General features: G+C 46.1%; 1 protein-coding gene across 1 annotated transcript in view; it reads left to right on the forward strand.

The window, feature by feature from the left end:
- Positions 1–20,690, forward strand: part of LOC121556055 (CD276 antigen-like) — a 97,400-nt gene extending 76,710 nt beyond the window's left edge. Inside the window, exons 3-7 of the mRNA XM_041869915.2 lie at positions 13,078–13,152; positions 13,347–13,700; positions 13,890–14,180; positions 14,702–14,746; positions 20,575–20,690. Coding sequence (XP_041725849.2) covers positions 13,092–13,152; positions 13,347–13,700; positions 13,890–14,180; positions 14,702–14,746; positions 20,575–20,690 — 867 coding nt within the window. The 5' untranslated portion in view covers positions 13,078–13,091. The remainder of the gene's footprint in view (positions 1–13,077; positions 13,153–13,346; positions 13,701–13,889; positions 14,181–14,701; positions 14,747–20,574) is intronic.
- Positions 20,691–20,902: the final 212 nt, after the last annotated feature.

A 20,902-nucleotide genomic window follows, 5' to 3' on the forward strand; every position in this document is an offset into this window, starting at 1 on the left:
TTGTCGTTGTTCAGGTTTGTAATCATGACAGGCCCATCCACCTTTAATATTATATAAGGGAGGATAGTCACTTTCAAAATCGTCCAGTTCCAAATCATTAGTTCCCAAAAGCGGATACAAGGCAACATCCACAAAGAACAAGTATACCCATAGAAGCCATAACTTCACCCAGAATTGTTACAACAATAGTTTTCCATTTACCAAATATGTTATCAAACCAACCGTTTATGGAGCTATCAATACCAGAGTTCTTAACCAGTTCGTTCGCCAGCGTGGTGATGGTCACTCAAGCGCTTTTGTCACGGGCCCGTCCGGTGCTATATTGTTGGAGATGAAAATACAGCACATATATCCAAACAGAACACAAACCCCGTCCTGCTCAGCCAAAAGCATATCTAAAGCTATTCTATTCTGCCATGCCATTAAGCTAGTTGCCGCTGTCTGCTCAGCTAATCCCTTTATTGCATCACGAGTGTGGGTTATAAATATTTTGCTGGTTATATTAAATATAATTTATCCAATCTAAATTTTTATTAATTGTTGACCACCAGAAAATACTTGATTCAAACCCAGCTGCGATCTGATTGTGGATCCCATCAATATATATCCTTTCATCAAAGGATCCCGGGAGGAGGTCCTACTTTCTATGTGACAACTCACCAGTCTCTGACACGTTTGATTGTTTGCTTATGTAGGTGAGTTCACAATCAGTTATCACCACATATCCATCAGATGTCAGCACGGGTCTGGTTTTTTGGCTCCTAAAATCCTCTGGCTGCAACAAAGAGGAGAGATTAGTCATGGTCTCTTTAGGTGTGACATTCTCTGTGTGGGAGCAGGAGCTAAAAGGCCCTACCCTGTATCCTGTCTTACTAGTCCTAGAAAAACAATTTAGAATCCCCTGTGACTTCAAACTGAGGCAACCCAGGTCGGGATGACTTTGTTATCGGGGGAAACAGATAGTGCAAGTTACCATAAGACTCTTTCACCTCATTCCCAGGGTGGCTTGCATGGAGGATAAACCTGACAGAGAGTCAAAGCCTGTCAAGGGGAACTGAGCAGTTGTTAACCTTGGTTTGGCTGTCCTACAGGCAAAACAGTCCTCTTTAGACATAGTTTTTTGCCGTATACTGAATCCATTCCAACCACAGGTTAAGATTTCTATACCCCGTTTCCACCTGTACTACTTCCTTCAGGTCTATAGTTTTGCACTATCTTTACCACAGCCCCGGTCTCACTACCTCCCTCAGAGAGGTTTACTCTAGAATTTCCCCTTTCCCTACGTCTAGCTGTCTCCTATGCCTTTTCAACTTGTGTTAGGTTAACTACCACTTCTGGCTGAAACAGGAGGGTCCGTGTGTGTTAGGAATATGGCCCCCACAATCAGACAGCTACCTACCGTCGGGAGACCTGTGAATCCCCACCCTTGCCCTGAGAACATGTCAGATGCCAGAGGCCAACCCATTGCTTTACCTTCTATCGAACTCACACAGGGATGATCAGACAGGGTAAGGGAATCTTCGTTAAGGAGGCAACCCCCGAACCCTAGTGGTGATCGGATCTTTCTCCTAACTCTGTGTTTGTTCGTCAGGTGTAGCTGGTTTTGCCTTTTTACAGTGTGTGACATGCACCCAGATGGATCTCTCAGCTATTCTGCTGGCAAAGGCAGTACTTGGTAGGGCCCTTCCCGCCAGGCCTGGTTCAGTCTCCTGGTTAGATAGAGTGGGTCACCTTCTCCTTTAATTCACCTGTGGGGCACAAAACCTCTGACATACAGGTGTGGTTAATAAACTATCATACATGTTTTTCTGTTTTGTTTTTTAAAAGTATTTTGTCCTCTCCTTCGTATATATTTAATATTTAATCCATCCATCCCCCTTTTTGACACATGATTTGGCCATGTGTCAATATTACCACCTACCTAAACAATCACTTTGTAATATTGGTAATTCATTATCCAATTGCCATTCCTCCACTCTCTCTTCTGTTATTTTATGGTTCAAATCAAATATACTATTACCAAACTATAATCTTCTTCACAATTTGCACAGTATTACAAATTACCCTCAACTTAGTAAAATAAACTATCTCAAAGTCCCGTCTCATGCCTTTAGAATTTACTAGTGTGGATGATTAATTAACACCAGAATGTTAAAACAGAGTTCAGAGGCAATTGAAGTCATTTAACGAACTGTTTAATCCCATATTATACTAAACATTACCATTATTCTAAATATTTCATAAATGTTAGTTATCCCAAGTGTTCATTAAGTCCTCATGACATTCATTCTCATAAGAAATCATATATACCCCAAACTCAGCCAAAAGCTAAAAAACTCCATAAAATTCACTGTGTGCTCCTCTAAGACCTATCACCCTTGACCTGCTGAAAACCCTCCAAAATTGAAACAACAACCCTTTATAAACATCATACTAGGTGTGTTGTTTTTTTTTTGAAAACCCCAATTAAAACCAACAACCAAACAGCCAGGTCATGATGACTCCTGATTTCTCTCTTCCCCTTCTGCCTACAGTTTCTTAACTGGTGCCCTTTCCTTGCAGTAACTACACGGTTCCTCACATTCTCTAGCAAAATGTCCCGTTTTGTCACAATTGTAACACTTCCACTCACTCCTGTCTCCACTATTACTATTTCCTTCTTGTCTGTCTTTGCTACCGTAACCTCTCTTCTCTCCTAGGTATTGACTAATAGTCTCACTGTCTCTAATTCAACATAAAACCCCATCATCCAATCAATTTTCATACCCATTACTGTCAATGCCAAATTAGGTTTCTCTGTTCCTGTTGAAGTGCTAAATCAATAGTAGCCAATTCAAACACCTCACAATTTGGATCAAAGGGTTCCTTAGTCTTCCCCCCACTAGAGTCTACTATTTCTCCCTCAAGGACTAGTCACGCCTTATCTTCCTCTTTCTCACACTCAAAGCTGGGGGATGGACTTCTCTCTCTCTCTCCTCTCTCCTGTCTGACTCAGAGAGATTCCCCCCCAATAGATTAGGTAAGGCTATCAGTGGGTACTGGCCCCCTCCTACTCTCTCTCTCTCACTGCTTATTTCTCCTTTACACACCTTATGTATCTGTTTTAAGCATGGATTCGAGTTTATCTGCGTCCAGACGTCCCTCAAAACCATACCTCTCCCTCCACCTGGTTATATAATGGAGATTTCTTCTATCCCTGGATTCCATTTTAATTACATCAAGCATTTCTCGTCCCCAGTCAATTCTGGGACCTCTTGTGAGGATTTCCCCCCCCATGGTTGGTACTGTTAAAAATCCCTTAGCCACCTCTTCTATATTACAAGTCAATTTAACAAGTAATTCAAAATAGCTTCACACAACAACACCTCATAAGGAGTGCCCAGCAGGAGTCCAATTCCTATCAGAAAACATACATACAAAATTCAGACACTCCCAATCTCTCCCAGGGGGAAAAAGTTATCCTTCTCCCTGAGTGAGATTGTTGTTCCCATAAGGGTTTCTTCATTTTGTTGTCAGGATTGGTTCTCGCTGCTCAAATCAGCTCTTACTTCAGACAATGGTCTGGAAGGAGTGGGGGCTGGAGTGCAATGTGTTAGATGGTGCCAGGGTGCTCATGATTTACCTCTGACCTGGACTGAGTGTGAAGTAACCTCCTTCACTTCGTACGGTCCAGTCCACCTGGGTTCCAGCCACTTTCTTTTGTGGACTTTCACCCTCACCCAGTCTCCCACTTTTACCTTCAGTGGTGGCGTGTTTCCCGTCAGCTCCCCCTCTTGGGCCTTCTACACCTGAGAAGAGAGTGCTGCAGAAAATTCCGTCAATTTCATCACATAATCAGTCATTTCTATCTGTTGTACATCAAGGGCGGGCATATGACCTCCCTCCCTTGGTGGACTCTGGCATTACTCTCCCTGTCATTCGTTGTTCTAAGTATTCATTAAATTTGGGTATGGTTGGGTTTGGCCCTGCCATTTTGCTTTCTCTATCTTTATACACTTATCCCGTCCCTGGTGTTTTATTTCCAAGGATGTATTATCGGTATCAAATACAGACTTATCTCATGTATGACACCCTCGCATATAAAGAGGCTAATTTATATAATTTGTAATGCAATTATTATCATAAGAATAAGAATTCCAATCACATATACCAATGCAGTAATTTCTACACACAGCACACACCACGCTTTAGTTATCTCACGCTTGTTCTAGAATCATGCACAACTTCAATATCAGTCTCCCCAGTCCCTGGTTCCTGAAACCCTAGGTCGAATTCACTCAGTTCAAAAGTTTGATATTCAGTTTCATAAGTCTCACTATTACTTCCCATCCTCCATCACACGTTTAAGATATAACACAGACACGTTAAAATATAAACACAGCAAAACAAAACTGCCAATTAGAATTCAATACCTTAAAAAATTTAGGTTACCAGAGCGTACTAAAACATAGTCTCAGTTCAACAGAAACAACTGGATCCCTTAGAGACTTTTGTCTTCACGTTAACTGCACCTTTCACACAACCATTTAAATGGAACGTTTTAAATGTGAAATTACAGAGATAGCTGGCATCCCCGGGAATTCAGGAATTCAGTACCTCTGGTCAATTTCGGTGATTCTCCCCCACCTAATGATGGGTCAAATCTCATCCACTCACACAGTTCCCCCCCCCGGTCTGACTCTCTGGATCCTTCTCTCGTGAATCCACTCTCCCAGCCGGCTTAAACTGTACACATAATATCACACACTTCCCGGTCTGACTCTCTTGGTCCTTCTCTAGTGAACCAACTCTCCCAGACGGCTTAATACATGTTATCACAAAGTCCCTCCCGGTCTAACTCTCTTGGTCCTTCTCTAGTGAACCAACTCTCTTAGCCGACTCTCGACTTATTAATTATTCCCACATATGTTTACTTCACTGTCTATTTTCAGTTGTCATACATGTATAAATTTAATCAATAATTCATACTCACACTCGGTAATACTGATCAGAATTTAGATAGACTATACGACAATATGCAAAGTTTGATTTAACAGGTTTTGCTTACCTTGTTTATAGTCGACTTTAGGATCAGTTTCCCGAGCTGAGTTGAATTGTTGTCCTCCCCCCGAATAATTACACCAGTCTTCCGTGAATCGTCCTTCCACCAACTCGCCCCCTCACATCCACATCAACCACTCTGGACCGTGTATCTAGACAACCATCCTCTGCTACCAAGTTTCTGTTGATAACGGGATATGGAGAAGGGAGAGTCGGTCAAGGATGGATTCAGACTAGGTGGTAAAAAGCGGCAGTTTATTCAGAGTAAAGATATCTGGTACAAGCGTGCACGGACTCGTTCTTTCAGCTCATATGGAACTTGCAGACGGAGCCCCGAAAACACAGTGCACATATGTTTTATACAGTTTAGTAAAGTAGGTTGAGTCTGGCAGATCTGGTCTTCTGGTTGGTCCATGCTGTTCGAGCGTCGTCCTCTGTGATTGGGTCTAGGAGATCTACGCGCTGTAGCTCAGGCCCTTTGTTCCGAATGTTCAGCAAAGTAGGAGATTTGGTGTGTGTGTTTAGTTATCTTATCTTGAGTAAGTCTATGTGTGTCAGTGCATCTGTGGCAAGAGTCACGAGATGTTGTTGTCTATAATCAGCAATGACCCTAACACCCTGTGGTCAGGCGTTACCTGTTTTATCAATGTCTATGCAAGGTTGGTGTCAGCATTCTGTCTCTGAGTGTGTGTTCAGCATCATGTGCCTCTTGTGCAATGCAGAACATGTTTTCTGCAATATATGTGCCTTCGAGTTCTTGACAAAACTTGTCTTGAAAAAAGGAATTAGTTATAGCAATGTAATAGCAATAAGCTATTTATAAAAATAGCATTTCTTACACCAGTGAGCCTACGAAACGTAAGTAGCGTACAGTAACAGATGTACTGGATGATGTAGCCTATGCGCGTAATGAAACGCATTAAAATGTAAACCGTGATCATTTTCACCTTTATTGGGGATTCTTCTTCTTGTTGTTAGCTAGCCAAACTCTTTGTAACACTTACATTTTACCAACAATGTAAACAAATAATGTATCAATGAAATTCAGTTAACATGAAATTGACGTCTGCGTGAGACAAGTAGGCATGTTTAACTCAAAGCATGTAGTATTTAAAATATGGATGTGATCCCCCCTCACATGTAAGTTTCTTTTTACAGGTCTACTCAAAAGCATGTGGAATGAAGACAAGCCATCTCAAAGCTTTTTTTGGCTTCACTGAATTACTCAGGTAGCTATAGCTATCATATTACATCATCTTATCAAGTGTAAACATGCAGGGTGTGTCCGGTATTGCGCTGCAGTTCAGGTTACAGAGTAAAAGGTCAACTCATCTGACATCATTATAACTGGATGATGCCCACACTAGTATGTATCCATCTTTAAATTATATGTTTAATCTCTTTAAATAAGCCATGCTTGTCACGGTTTACTAAGCCAGAACCCAGAAGCAGACCAGGACAAGGTAAGTTGAAACAAAGGTGAGTGTTTATTTAATAGATCCACGAGTGAGGCTGAATAATCCAGGGAACAGAGCGGGTGGCGTGGATGGGTTGTTGAGGGTGCAGTGGTAGGTCCAGTAATGGCTCGGCAGCCGCCGACCATCAGGCAGAGGTTGGGTGAAGGTTCCGGGTGAGTGACTGCAGATAGAACAAAACGGAGGTAAGTATACAGCAAGTCAAAAAGGTGCAAAACAACAAAACTAACGCTAGAAGTTCCAAGGCTGATACACGGACAAACATACTGTTCATGGCTAACGATCCGGCAGGGAATGGATGTTAGGACAGAGCCTAAGAAGGGTGATGATCAGGACCAGGTGTGCAGATTGCTGATGGGATGCAGGTGCGGAAATCAAGAGAGCTCCCGCCTAGCAACGTTGCCCGGCAACCAGGCAGGGAGCGTTCCAGAACCCTCGGGAAACTGGAGATCCCGAGCAGAAAAACTAGTAACACAGACAGGAACCGACTCAAACTGCAGGGTTCGTTACAGTACCCCCCCTCCGACGAACGCCACCGGGCGGACTCCCCGGAGCGCCAGGATGGAGGCGGTAGAAGTCACGAATGAGGTCAGCGTCCAGGACCTGTCGCCGCGGAATCCAACTCCTCTCTTCAGGGCCATAACCCTCCCAGTCCACGAGATACTGGAAACCCCGGCCCCGCCGTCTGGAATCCATGATGCGTCGCACCGTGTAGGCAGGACCACCTCCGATCATCCGAGGAGGAGGAGGAGGAGGCGGAGGAGGCAACAGAGGACTGAGGAGAACAGGCTTGAGGCAGGAGACATGAAAGGTGGGATGGACTCTGAGCGTTCTCGGTAGTTTGAGTCGAACTGCAACCGGATTGATCACCTTCTCCACCACAAACGGACCAATGAACTTCGGGGACAACTTCCTAGACTCAGTCCGTAAAGGAAGATCCCGTGTGGCCAACCAGACCCTATCTCCGATGGTATAGGTGGGAGCGGGAATCCGGCGACGATTCGCCTGGAGCTGATACCGGTCCGAAACTCTAAGGAGTGCCTTTCTGGCCCGATGCCAGGTCCGGTGGCAACGACGAATATGGGCCTGAACAGAGGGCACTGAGAGCTCCTTCTCCTGAGAAGGGAACAAGGGAGGTTGGTAGCCATACAGGCACTGGAAGGGAGACATCCCAGTGGCAGATGTAGGGAGAGTATTGTGGGCATACTCAACCCAAGGCAACTGAGAGACCCAGGAGGTGGGGTTGGAGGAGACAAGGCAGCGTAGCGTGGATTCCATCTTCTGGTTGGCTCTCTCCGCCTGACCATTAGATTGGGGGTGAAAACCAGATGTGAGACTGACTGTAGCTCCAATGGCCAAACAGAAGGACTTCCAGACAGCAGAGGTAAACTGAGGGCCACGGTCGGAAACGATATCACTGGGCAAACCGTGGACCCTGAAAACCTCCCTAACCAGGATCTCGGACGTCTCCGAGGCAGAGGGAAGCTTGGCAATTGGCACAAAGTGGGCGAACTTGCTGAATCTGTCCACGATAGTCAGAACGACCGTGTTCCCCTCAGAAGAGGGCAACCCAGTGACAAAGTCCAGGGCCAGATGCGACCATGGTCGCCGGGGAATAGGAAGGGGGTGAAGTAGTCCAGAGCTGGGCCGATTGGTACTCTTATTCTGCGCACACACTGGACAGGCAGCAACAAAACCCCGAGTATCCTCGGCCATGGCAGGCCACCAAAAAGCGTCTGCGAAGAAACGCCATCGTCCGAGCCACGCCAGGGTGACAAGCCATCTTGCTGGCGTGGGACCATTTGAGGACAGCAGGACGAACCGACTCAGGCACAAACAACCGACCGGGTGGACCGTTACCGGGACCGGGCTGCGTCCGAAGGGCCGCCATCACCTCCTCCTCAATCTTCCACATAACTGCTCCCACGACGCAGTTCCGGGGGAGAATCGTCTCGGTCTTGGACCCACTCTCTTCCGTCTTGGAGAACATCCGGGACAAGGCGTCCGCCTTGCCGTTCTTAGATCCAGGTCGGAACGTCAGGGAAAAAATTGAATCGTCCGAAAAACAACGCCCACCTGGCCTGACGGGAGTTGAGACGTCTAGCCGATTGCACGTAAGCAAGATTCTTGTGGTCAGTCCAGACAATAAACGGTTGCTCCGCACCCTCCAACCAGTGGCGCCACTCCTCCAAGGCAAGTTTCACCGCGAGAAGCTCCCGGTTACCCACATCGTAGTTCCTCTCCGCAGGCGAAAGGCGACGAGAGTAGTAGGCGCAGGGATGGAGTTTACTGTCCGTGGAGCATCGCTGCGACAGGATGGCGCCTACTCCCACATCAGACGCGTCCACTTCAACGACGAACTGACGGGCCGTGTCCGGTTGCGAGAGAATCGGTGCGTTGGTGAATCGCCTCTTCAAATCCAGAAACGCTCGATCCGCCTCCGGATTCCACTTGAAGGTCCTGATACTGGAAGTCAAGGCAGTTAACGGAGCGGCCACACGGCTGTAATCCCGGATGAATCTGCGGTAGAAATTCGCAAACCCCAAAAATCTCTGGAGCTGCAATCTCGTACCGGGCTGGGCCCATTCCAGAACCGCTCTAACCTTCTCCTGGTCCATCCTAATCTCTCCCCTGGAGATGATGTACCCGAGGAAGGATGTCGTGTGGGCGTGAAACTCGCACTTCTCGGCCTTCACGAACAGGCGATTCTCCAACAATCGCTGCAGAACCTGCCGGACATGCTGGACGTGGTCGGAAGGTTCCTTCGAGAAGATCAGAATGTCATCCAGGTAAACAAACACAAAGAGACCGATCATATCTCTCAGGACGTCGTTCACCATACTCTGGAATACCGCTGGAGCATTGGTCAGTCCAAACGGCATCACCTGATACTCGAAGTGACCCATCGGTGTATTGAAACCCGTCAACCACTCGTCCCCCTCTCTGATCCGGACCATGTGATACGCATTGCGTAGGTCAAGCTTGGTGAACACCGTAGCACCCTGTAAGGAGTCGAAGGCAGAGCTCATCAAGGGCAGGGGATACTTGTTCTTGACCGTGATGTCATTCAACCCCCGATAATCAATACACGGTCGAAGAGAGCCATCCTTCTTACCCACAAAGAAGAATCCTGCCCCCAGGGGTGATGACGAGGGACGAACGAGACCAGCAGCTAGGGACTCCTTGATGTAGGTCTCCAAAGCCTCACGTTCAGGTCGGGAGATACTGTATAACCTTCCCTTGGGGTAGACGGCTCCAGGGAACAGGTTGATGGCACAATCATATGGTCGGTGGGGAGGGAGTGACAGAGCCTTCTGCTTACTGAACACTTCCCCCAAATCGTGATATGTCTCGGGAACCAGGGACAAATCTGGGGGTTTATTCTCAATCACCTGACTGGGAACCGAATGGGGACAGGCAGTCTTGAGACAGTTAGCATGACAATCAAGGCTCCAACTCGTTACCTTGCCCGTCACCCAATCGAACGTGGGATTGTGTTCCTTCAGCCAGGGGTATCCAAGGACCAGAGGAACATGGGAAGACGGCAGAATGAAGAATGAAATCATCTCCGAATGATTCCCCGACAACAGCATCTTAACCGGTTCAGTCCTCATCGTGATACGTGCCAGACTACTGCCGTTCAGAGTGGTCGCTTCAATGGCTTCCGGCAATTGCTCCTTGGAAAGCCCCAGCTGTTCCACCAACTCGGCATCAAGAAAGCTTCCATCGGCACCTGAATCGATAAAAGCGTTAATCGCTAAGCTCTGATTCCTGTTCATAAGGGTAGCCGGGAAACGGGGTCTGACAGAGGTATTGAGAGGTCGAAACTGGCTCGCTAAAAGTCCTCCCAACTTTAGCGAGCCGCGCAGTTTGACGACCGCCGGGAACAAGTGGCGAGGTAATGTCCCGAACCACCACAGTAGAGGCAACAGTTAGTCCTACGTCTGAGTTGGCGTTCCTCCTTAGTTAACCCGTACCGCCCTACTTGCATGGGTTCAGCATCGGGAGACAGGACCTCTCCACTAATCCTGTGTGGTGGACGATGATCGACGTATTCTGGTCCAATCCCCGACCCGACTGGAACCTGAGAAGCTGATCGATTGGACGGAACCCATTGCTTCTCCCTCCTTCGCTCTCGGACTCGATTATCCACCCGAATAGACAAGGCTACCAAGCTGTCCAGGTCACTAGGCTCCGGATAGGAGATCAACTCATCCTTGAGCTGCTCCGACAGACCCTGGTAAAAGGCCGCTTGCAGAGACTCCTCATTCCACCCACTCTCCACAGCCAACGTCTTGAACTCGATCACGAAGTCGGCCACGCTGCGAGTTCCTTGGCGAAGCGAAAACAGGCGCCTAGCTGCGTCCCTCCCTCGGACGGAATGGTCGAAGAGCTTCCTCATCTCGGCCGTGAACCCCTGGTATGAAGCCATGCAGGGGTCCTGTCGTTCCCAAACGGCTGAAGCCCACTCCAGCGCTCGACCACGCAGCAACTCAATCACAAAGGCTATCCTAGCCTTGTCTGTGGCATAAGAGTAGGGCTGTAGATCGAACACTAACCCACACTGCATAAGGAAAGAACGGCATCTTCCCAGCTCCCCCTCATATTTATCCGGCGTCGGAACCTTGGGCTCACGGAAGGACACAGCTCCAGAAGCGGCAGGCGAGATGGGTGAAACCGGTAGTGGATCCTCCACCGGAAACTTGCGCTGGTTCTGGACCTCCGTCAGACCGGTAGAAAGGTTCGAACTGCCAACGCGATCTCCTGTAGCTCCGTGCTATGATGGCCCAACATCTTCTCCTGATGGGTAATGGCATGGCGAACAGAGTCCAGGTCCGCTGGGTTCATTACTGGCCGGATCGTTCTGTCACGGTTTACTAAGCCAGAACCCAGAAGCAGACCAGGACAAGGTAAGTTGAAACAAAGGTGAGTGTTTATTTAATAGATCCACGAGTGAGGCTGAATAATCCAGGGAACAGAGCGGGTGGCGTGGATGGGTTGTTGAGGGTGCAGTGGTAGGTCCAGTAATGGCTCGGCAGCCGCCGACCATCAGGCAGAGGTTGGGTGAAGGTTCCGGGTGAGTGACTGCAGATAGAACAAAACGGAGGTAAGTATACAGCAAGTCAAAAAGGTGCAAAACAACAAAACTAACGCTAGAAGTTCCAAGGCTGATACACGGACAAACATACTGTTCATGGCTAACGATCCGGCAGGGAATGGATGTTAGGACAGAGCCTAAGAAGGGTGATGATCAGGACCAGGTGTGCAGATTGCTGATGGGATGCAGGTGCGGAAATCAAGAGAGCTCCCGCCTAGCAACGTTGCCCGGCAACCAGGCAGGGAGCGTTCCAGAACCCTCGGGAAACTGGAGATCCCGAGCAGAAAAACTAGTAACACAGACAGGAACCGACTCAAACTGCAGGGTTCGTTACAATGCTATTCCATTTTAATTCAGTTCACATGGGCTCTGATTGCACTAAGTGATGATATTTCTAAGATAAAGCTAAGTTACAAAACCAGAAGGTCAGATACAGGTAACTGCCGAAATAAAGGAAACACCAATATAAAGTGTCTTAATATGATGTTGGGCCACCATGCAGCCTTGTCTCATAGACTAGATGTAACATAGTAAAAGTAAATTGGATTTCAAATTATACTGAACAAAAATATAAATGCAACATGCAACAATTTCAATGATTTTTCTGAATTACAGTTCATATAAGGACATCAGTTAATTGAATTAAATTCATTAGGCCCTAATCTATGGATTTCACATGACTGGGAATGCAGATATGCATCTGTTGGTCACAGATACCTTTAGGGGCATGGATCAGAAAACCTTTACTTGCCTCATGCGCTCTAGCGACTCCTTGTCGCGGGGACGGGCGCCTTCAGCCTGACTTCGGTCATCAGTTGAACGGTGTTTCCTCCGACACATTGGTGCAGCTGGCTTCCGGGTTAAGCGGGCGGGTGTTAAGAAGCGTGGTTTGCCGGGTCATGTTTCGGAGGACGTATGAATCGACTTTCGCCTCTCCCGAGCCTGTTGGGGAGTTGCAGCGATGAGACAAGATCGCAATTGGATATCACGATATGGGAGAAACAGGGGCTAAAAACATATACAAATAAATTAAAAAGAAGATGTAGGTAGGCTATCACAATGCTGTATTTGAAGTCGCATGGCCAGGAATCAGATTTGTATCTGGCTTCAAACCATCTACGATGGTGGTTTGAAATGTGGCTTGACATATCTGATTCCATGTGCTTTTTGGCTGTTCAGACTGCAGGAAAAATTACAGTTTCTAATTGGATATGCAAAAAAATAGGATTTGAGTCACTTCAAACTGCCAATGTGAAAAAGGCTTTAGTTAGCCAACCTCTTGATACTTTTCATCCACATATAACTGATAAAGTTTAAATAGGCCTACTTCATCAGTTATCATGAATCTTGGTATGTCTTACTAAAACAAGTATAGCCATGCATGTTGTAACTCAAGGCATGTAGTATTTTCAGTATATGGATGTGATCCACATTGTTTTTCACATGTAAGATTTCTTTTTACAGGTCTACCCAAAAGCATGTGGGATGAAAAGACAATTGTCATCTCACAGCTTCTTTCGACTTCATTACTTTTCTCAGGTAGCTAGTTATCATATTCCATCATCTTATCATGTGTACATTTGTATACAAACATTTAGTATTATTTAGAATGTTAGTTTTACAACAACCGTCACCAAGAATCACAAAAGTATCACAGTATCTTTGGAGATATAATACAAGATCATTTAAGTTTCTCCCTAATCAATGGCTGTATTATCTGTCTCCTTCCTTAGTCATTATTGAGGTTCAGTTCCTTATTTCAACTATGGGAGTGGCAGCTCCGGGCAGTGACATCACCCTTAGCTGCTCTTTCCCTCCGTCTGAAAACCTGAACCTCAACCACCTGATCGTCAACTGGCAGCATGGAGAATCAGAGGTGGTCCACAGCTATTACTATGGGAGAGATCAGCTGGAAAGACAGAGTGTTGTTTACAAGGGACGCACTCATCTGTTTGAAGACCAGCTCACTGTGGGAAATGCCTCACTTAGACTGAGTGGTGTGCAACCGGGTGACCAGGGCCAGTACACCTGTGATGTGACAGATGAACAGGGAAGCACCCAGGAAAAGCTACTACTTTTAGTGGCAGGTTAGAGAGTATGTATTTTTGTCCGATCAGATTTTTCAGAAATCTTCTATCTATGGGGGATTAAGAGACAAATAAGTATTAAGCTATCTGCACAAAATCAGCTCATAGTCATCTACTTGTCTAAAACCTTTTGCAGTTAGAGTTCTCTTATGTTAAGAGTTTAATATGAGTATTGTGGTTTACCCCTAGCCCCCTTCATGGAGCCCCAGCTCTCTGTACAGTCATCCTGTGACAGCTTCATCATCACCCTCAACTCCTCCCAGGGTTTCCCCCAGCCTAATGTGCTGTGGACAGACTCCATTGGAGGAGACATCTCCAATCAGAGCCACAGCCATATTGGCCTGGACAGCAGGGGGCGCTATGAGGTCCACAGCTCCATGGAGGTCAGGCCAAACGGTACACTCACCATCATTACTGAAATGAGACTGGATGTTCTCAATCAAAGCTTCACCCGCTCGCTCACCCTCCACCCACTCCCAGGTAAAGTTGTGACCTACCAACAGGTTTAGGGGTAGAGCAATGTGACCAAGTATGGATCACTGATTTATTAAACCATTGCATAATCACTAAGGGCTAAACCCTGACGAGATAGTGTGTTACTCTTACACAAGTCTGCAATGTATGAATTCTAGACACAATTTGTAGTCAAACACACCCATCTTAAATAAGGATTTGACATTTCACTTCATGAGGGCAAATGAGTCATATGAGCATTGTGTATAGATGTACTGCATGCAAGAATAACACCATTTCCACAGGGGGCCAGTATGAAATATGTATGCACTCAATAATTGTAAGTCGCTCTGGATAAAAGCGTCTGCTAAATGACTAAAATGTAAATTGGATCACTAAAAATACCATTGTAGAGTGCAACTTCCCATGAGAGGAACTGTTCACAATGACCTCAATGAAATGTTCAGTGACCAGGCAGTACTACTAGAGGAAGAGGTATTTGGGAGGTGAAGCTGAAAGCCTGTCTCTTTCTCTCTTCTCTTCTACAGAATGCTGTGAGGTGCCTCTTGCAACCAGGGGGCAGACCGGCTTTGGTATTATTAGGGATAGTTCTCTTGGCAGCATTAGCAATGTCACTCATTTTGTACTACAGACACAAGCCTGAAACACACCAACACCAGATGGTCCCACGTGATGATACAACAGGACAAGATGAGGCTCATGAAACAGAGACTTGATACGTCATGACAGAAAACTAGTTTGAGAAGTCTAAGTTTACAGCACTGTGTTTCAGTGTCACAAATATAGGTGTGTTGCTGCCTTTGAAAAATGTCCACACCCTCTTGGTTAAGTAGTATAGGGTACTTTCGTAATTAAAGGAGATGAACTCCCAATTGTGTTTTAAGTTTTTTGATGAAATATTTTTTTATAGAAGGTGTCATTTAAAAATGTTGATAGTAAAAAGTTGCCAAAATTGCTACATATTGGATAGGAGAAATTACAATTTGGCTAAATGTATACCATACATATAAATCGTTGGATAACAAACATAATGGTGTAATGGTGGAAGTGTAAAGCTAATGACTATAAAAGTGTGCTGTTTTCTATCGATTTATACAGCTTGTGTTATAAGGGAGGTCCAAGACAGGTTGAATTAATTTGCATACACAGTGGGACCAGGGAATCTGGTCACAATATGGACGCAGTGGGCAGATAAGAGACAGATTTTATTACAATGTGTAGACACAACAAATCTCGATAAGATATTGATAGGATCATCTTGAACGAATGAGGATAACCACACGTTAACTGTGGCTAGAGTCAGACATATGGAAGGCACAGGCCAATAAAGAGGTGGTGGTAGCCATTTTCTTTGATGTAGAGAATGCCTATGATATGATGTAGAAGGAAGGTCTGCTTATCAAACTGGATATCATGGGAGTTGGAGGAAGGGTTTTAAACTGGATGCAGTTAGAGTTCTCTTATGTTAAGAGTTTAATATGAGTATTGTTGTTTCTTTTTGGACCATCAATACAAGTGAGGGTGGGGAGCTCTATGTCAGAAAGCTATGAGGTAGATAATGGTACCCCCCAGGGAAGTGTCATTAGTCCTTTGTTGTTCTCCATTATGATAGACGATGTATTCTCCAGGATGAGACCAGATATTGGGAGGTCATTGTTTGCGGATGACGCAGCGCTGTGGAAGAGAGGGAGAAATATTCCCTATACAGCCCGGAGAGTTCAAAAAGCGATAAGACAAGTTGATCAGTGCTCCCTCAGGTGGGTTTTGAAGTTCTCAGTAGAGAAAACACAGACTGTGTTTTTAACTAGAAGTAAGGTTGGGGAGGAAATATGCCTGAAACTGTATGGGCGGAGTATAGAGAGGGTGGGATTGTTTAGGTTGCTGGGGGTCTGGTTTGACACTCGAATATCATGTGTGGAGTATATTAACAAAGTAGTTGTCAAAGGAAATAAAATATTGAATGTGATTCATTGCCTGTCAGGAATGGAGTGAGGGCTGGATAGAATGGTATTGAAAATGCTGTGTATAGCGCTGAAGACAATTTCGTGTGGATAGGTTTTGGCATGGGGAGAGTTCAGCCCCTCTGTGGTGCTTCCTGCTATCCCACCTTGGTTGATACCTCAGCCAATGATAGACCTAGGGTTGCTTGAAAGGGCAAGAGCTGGGGAGGAAAGAGTAGATCCAGTAAATATTGTAAGTGAACATTTAAGAACACAGTACTATGCTTTTTGAATATACTTTTTTTGCTGATTGAGCTAAGGACCCTAAAACAGGGAGGATAGGTGCAGCTTTTAGTGTTCCTGAGTTTAAGGTTGCAGTGACAAAAAGAGCAATGGATCAATCATCTGTATACACAATGGAGTTGCTGGCCATACTCTTGGCTGCAGAGTGGGTGGAGGAGGTGAGGCCAGACAGGTGGGTGGAAGAGGTGAGGCCAGACAGGTGGGTGGAAGAGGTGAGGCCAGAAAGGTGGGTGGAAGAGGTGAGGCCAGACAGGTGGGTGGAGGAGGTGAGGCCAGATAGGTGGGTGGAGGAGGTGAGGCCAGACAGGTGGGTGGAAGAGGTGAGGCCAGACAGGTGGGTGGAGGAGGTGAGGCCAGACAGGGTAGTCATCTGTTCTGACTCCTATGCAGCACTGATGAGCTTAAATTCATGTGTGTCACAGAGCAGACAATATGTATTTTATGAGATTTTGCAGTGCCTGTGAGGTTTCTCTGGGTGCCAGCACATATGGGAGTAGAGGGTAATGAGGAAGTAGATGTTCTTCTCAAGCAGGCTTTCAAACATCCTAATGTTGACATGGAAATGTCAATAAGAAAAGCAGAAGCCAAGGGGTTAATAAGAACAGTTGTTAAAAACAAATGGCAAGAAATGTGGAACAGGGAGGGAAAGGGAAGACACCTGTATAAGATCCAGGAAAAGGTGGGGGCAGGGAGGTCCTCAGGTCAAGAGAGAAGGGAGGAAAGTGTAATAACAAGGCTGAGACTGGGACATACAAGGCTGAACCGCACATTGAAATTGGTAGGAAAACATCCAACTGGGAAGTATGATCACTGTCAGGAGGAGATGGAGACAGTAGACCACGTTCTATTTCAGTGCCAGCACTATGAGAGGGAAAGGGATAGATTATTATTACATTCAAGGAGTAATGGTGTTGAAGTGCAAGTTTAATTGTACTGTTAAGGCAACCTTAACGTGATGTGGTATTTAATTGTGTGTTTCATTTCCTTAGGGAGACAAGATTAATTGGTAGGATTTAGACCCTGTACACACTCCAGTCCAGTTGGTGGCGGTAATGCACCTTTAAAGTTGGTTGCCAACCTCTTTATAAAAGCCACAGAAGAAGAAGAAAGAAAGAAAGGGAGTTGGGACTTTTCTTCACAATCTGCTTTACTTTCTTTGTTCCTTGTTCTCGACACATGGGGTACACGCTAATATTTCATTAATTCACTCAAATGTTTAGCAAAGTTTAGAAACTAAGGGGTGTATGTATAATTGGATCCCCATGCTTAATAGGCTCTATAATGCATCATATAGGATAAAGGAAATACAGGATAAAGTCAGCCCATGAATTATTAGAAGCAGAATTCAAAGAGTATGTGTCTGTCTTTGTCTTTCAGGCTGCATGTGGTCTCTGTACTGTTTATTATCAGTAAGTGAAAACTAAGTGTTACCATATGGTGTGTATGGACTAGTAGTAGGTCCTATGTCAAACTTTTACAAATACCTTTTTTTGTAATTCTTAAACAAATTGGATCCCTCATCAATGATCATATTAGTACATTGATAAGTGCATTTTTGTGCAGCACTCAAGTCTGTTATTTGTTTACTGCATATTCAACACTATTTTTGATGAAAATAAATAATAAATGGCCAAACAAGCCCAGGTAAAGAGATTTACAGTGCCTATAGAAAGTCTACACCCCGCATGGATTTCTTCACATTCTATTGTTACAAAGTGGGATTAAAATTGATTTAATTGTAATTTTTTTTGTCAACGATCTACACAAAATACTCTGCAATGTCAAAGTGGAAGAATAATTATATTTTATTTTTAAAAGATTAATGAAAAATAAAACTATAGTATACCTTCATTAGATAAGTAGTCACCCCCCTGAGTCAATACATGTTAGAAACACTTTTGGCAGCGATTACAGCTGTGATTCTTCTTGGGTAAGTCTCATAAGAGTAGATTTAAGTCAAAACTGTAATTTGGCCACTCAGGAACATTCACTGTCTTCTTGGTAAGCAACTCCAGTGTAGATTTGGCTTTGTGTTGTATGTTATTGTCCTGCTGAAAGGTGAATTTCTCTCCCAGTGTCTGGTGTGTAGCAGATCTAAGCAGGTTTTCCTCTAGGATATTGCCTGTGCTTAGCTCCATCACGTTTCCTTTCATCCTGAAACACTCCCCAGGCTTTGCCGATGACAAGCATACCCATACCATGATGCAGTCACTACTATGCTTAAAAATAAGGAGGCAGTTACTCAGTGATGTGTTGTGTTGGATTTGCCCCAAGTGTATTCCTTTGCCGTGTTTCTTTTTGCGGTAGTACTTTCGTGCTTTGTTGCATACATATGCATGTTTTGGAATACTTTTATTCTGTATATTTTTATTCTTCTTTTCACTGACTGTCACGCCCTGGCTCTGGGGACTCTAGTATGTTGAGCCAGGGTGTGAGTTTTCGTTCTAGTTTAGTATTTCTATGTTGGCCAGTGTGGTTCTCAATCAGAGGCAACGTGTATCAGCTGTTGCTTGTTGTCTCTGATTGGGATCCATACTTAAGCAGCCAGTTTTCCCACAGTGTTTGTGGGATCTTGTTCCTGTATAGGTTTGTGTTTTGCACCTTTGGACGTCACGTTATCGTTTGTTGTTTTTGTTCGTGTTATCAATCATTATTTAATAAAATACGTTCCTGCTCCACGCTGCGCCTTGGTCCTCTGTACCCGAAGGCCGTGACAGAAGATCCCACCAACACTGGACCAAGCAGCGTGTCCAGGAGCCAGCGCCAGAGGGTATCGCTAAAGGACATCAACCTCGACTGGGCCTGGCCCACGGGGCGGAGAGACCCCCAGAAAATTTTTAGGGGGGGCTCACGCCGTGGACGACGGGGCAGCAGGAGGCCGCGATAGAGCGGTCCAGCGGGTTTGCAGAGGAGGCCGCCAGGTTAAGGGGGCCACTGGTCACAGAGGAGAGGGAAAGTGTAGAGGCACGGCGAGAGGTACTGGGGTGTGTTACCAGTCCGGTCCGGCCCGTTCCTGATCCCTGCGTAGGGCCAGTGGTGTGTGTCCCCAGTACGGTCCGGCCTGTTCCTGTTCCTCGCATCGAGCCTGTGGTGCGCGTCGTCAGCCCGGCCCGGCCTGTTCCTGCTCCCCGCACCAAGCCTATGGTGCGCATCGTCAGCCCGGTCCGGCCCGCTCCTGCTCCCCGCACCAAGTCAGTGGTGCGCTTCGTCAGCCCGGTCTGGCCCGCTCCTGCTCCCCGCACCAAGTCAGGGGTGCGTTTCGTCAGCCCGGCTCGGCCCGTTCCTGCTCCCCACACCAAGCCAGTGGTGTGCGTCGTCAGTCCGGCACAGCCCGTGCCTGTTCCACCAGTGCCTGATTCGGCACGGGTCAGCTGCTTCACGCCGGAGCTAGAGCAATCCGCTCCACCAGTGTGCAGTCCAGCTCCGGTCAGCAGGGCCAGACCGGACCAGGGGTACTTTGGGGGGTTAGAGAGGGGAGTGGGGATCATGCCCGGAGCCGGATCCGCCGCCAAGGCGGAGTGCCCACCCGGTCCCTCCCCTGTGGTGTTTGGTTGGCGCGGTCGGAGTCCGCGCCTTTGGGGGGGGGGGGGGGTACTGTCACGCCCTGGCTCTGGGGACTCTAGTATGTTGAGCCAGGGTGTGAGTTTTCGTTCTAGTTTAGTATTTCTATGTTGGCCAGTGTGGTTCTCAATCAGAGGCAACGTGTATCAGCTGTTGCTTGTTGTCTCTGATTGGGAACCATACTTAAGCAGCCAGTTTTCCCACAGTGTTTGTGGGATCTTGTTCCTGTATAGGTTTGTGTTTTGCACCTTTGGACGTCACGTTATCGTTTGTTGTTTTTGTTCGTGTTATCAATCATTATTTAATAAAATATGTTCACCTTCCACGCTGCGCCTTGGTCCTCTGTACCCGACGGCCGTGACACTGACATCCCTAAGCAGTTTCCTTCCTGTCCTGCAGCTCAGTTCAGAAGAATGACTGTATCTTTGATGTGTCTGGGTTGTTTAATACATCACCCACAGCATAATTATTAACTTGACGATGCTTAAATATATATTCAATGTCTGATTTGTTATTGTTACCCATCTACCAATCACTGCCCTTCTTTATGGGGCTTTCGAAAAGCTCCCTGGTCTTTCTTTTCCTCCCTTCCACAGTGTGCTGTGTGATGCCTGCTGAGCAGAAGAGCAGATTGTTGACGTATCCCCTGCTGCTAATGCTGCTGGGATTGGTGCTCCTGTTATCCAGGAAGAGGTCTGAGCAGGAGACCTAAAAGGATAAGAAAACAGAAATATAGAAATACCTTCAGTCCATGGTCACTCAACAGGCTTTATGCCAGAGCAACTATCATTGCTTGTTTACAAAGAAAGAACATAAAGGGAGGACAGCCTTTTACACTAAAGTCCATTTTCATGGAAAGTCATTTTGTAAAATCAGAACTACGCTACAATACTTTATACACAAAGTTCAACACAATACAGTTGA

The sequence above is a fragment of the Coregonus clupeaformis genome, chromosome 17 (assembly GCF_020615455.1).
Source record: "Coregonus clupeaformis isolate EN_2021a chromosome 17, ASM2061545v1, whole genome shotgun sequence".
Taxonomy (NCBI): domain Eukaryota; kingdom Metazoa; phylum Chordata; class Actinopteri; order Salmoniformes; family Salmonidae; genus Coregonus; species Coregonus clupeaformis.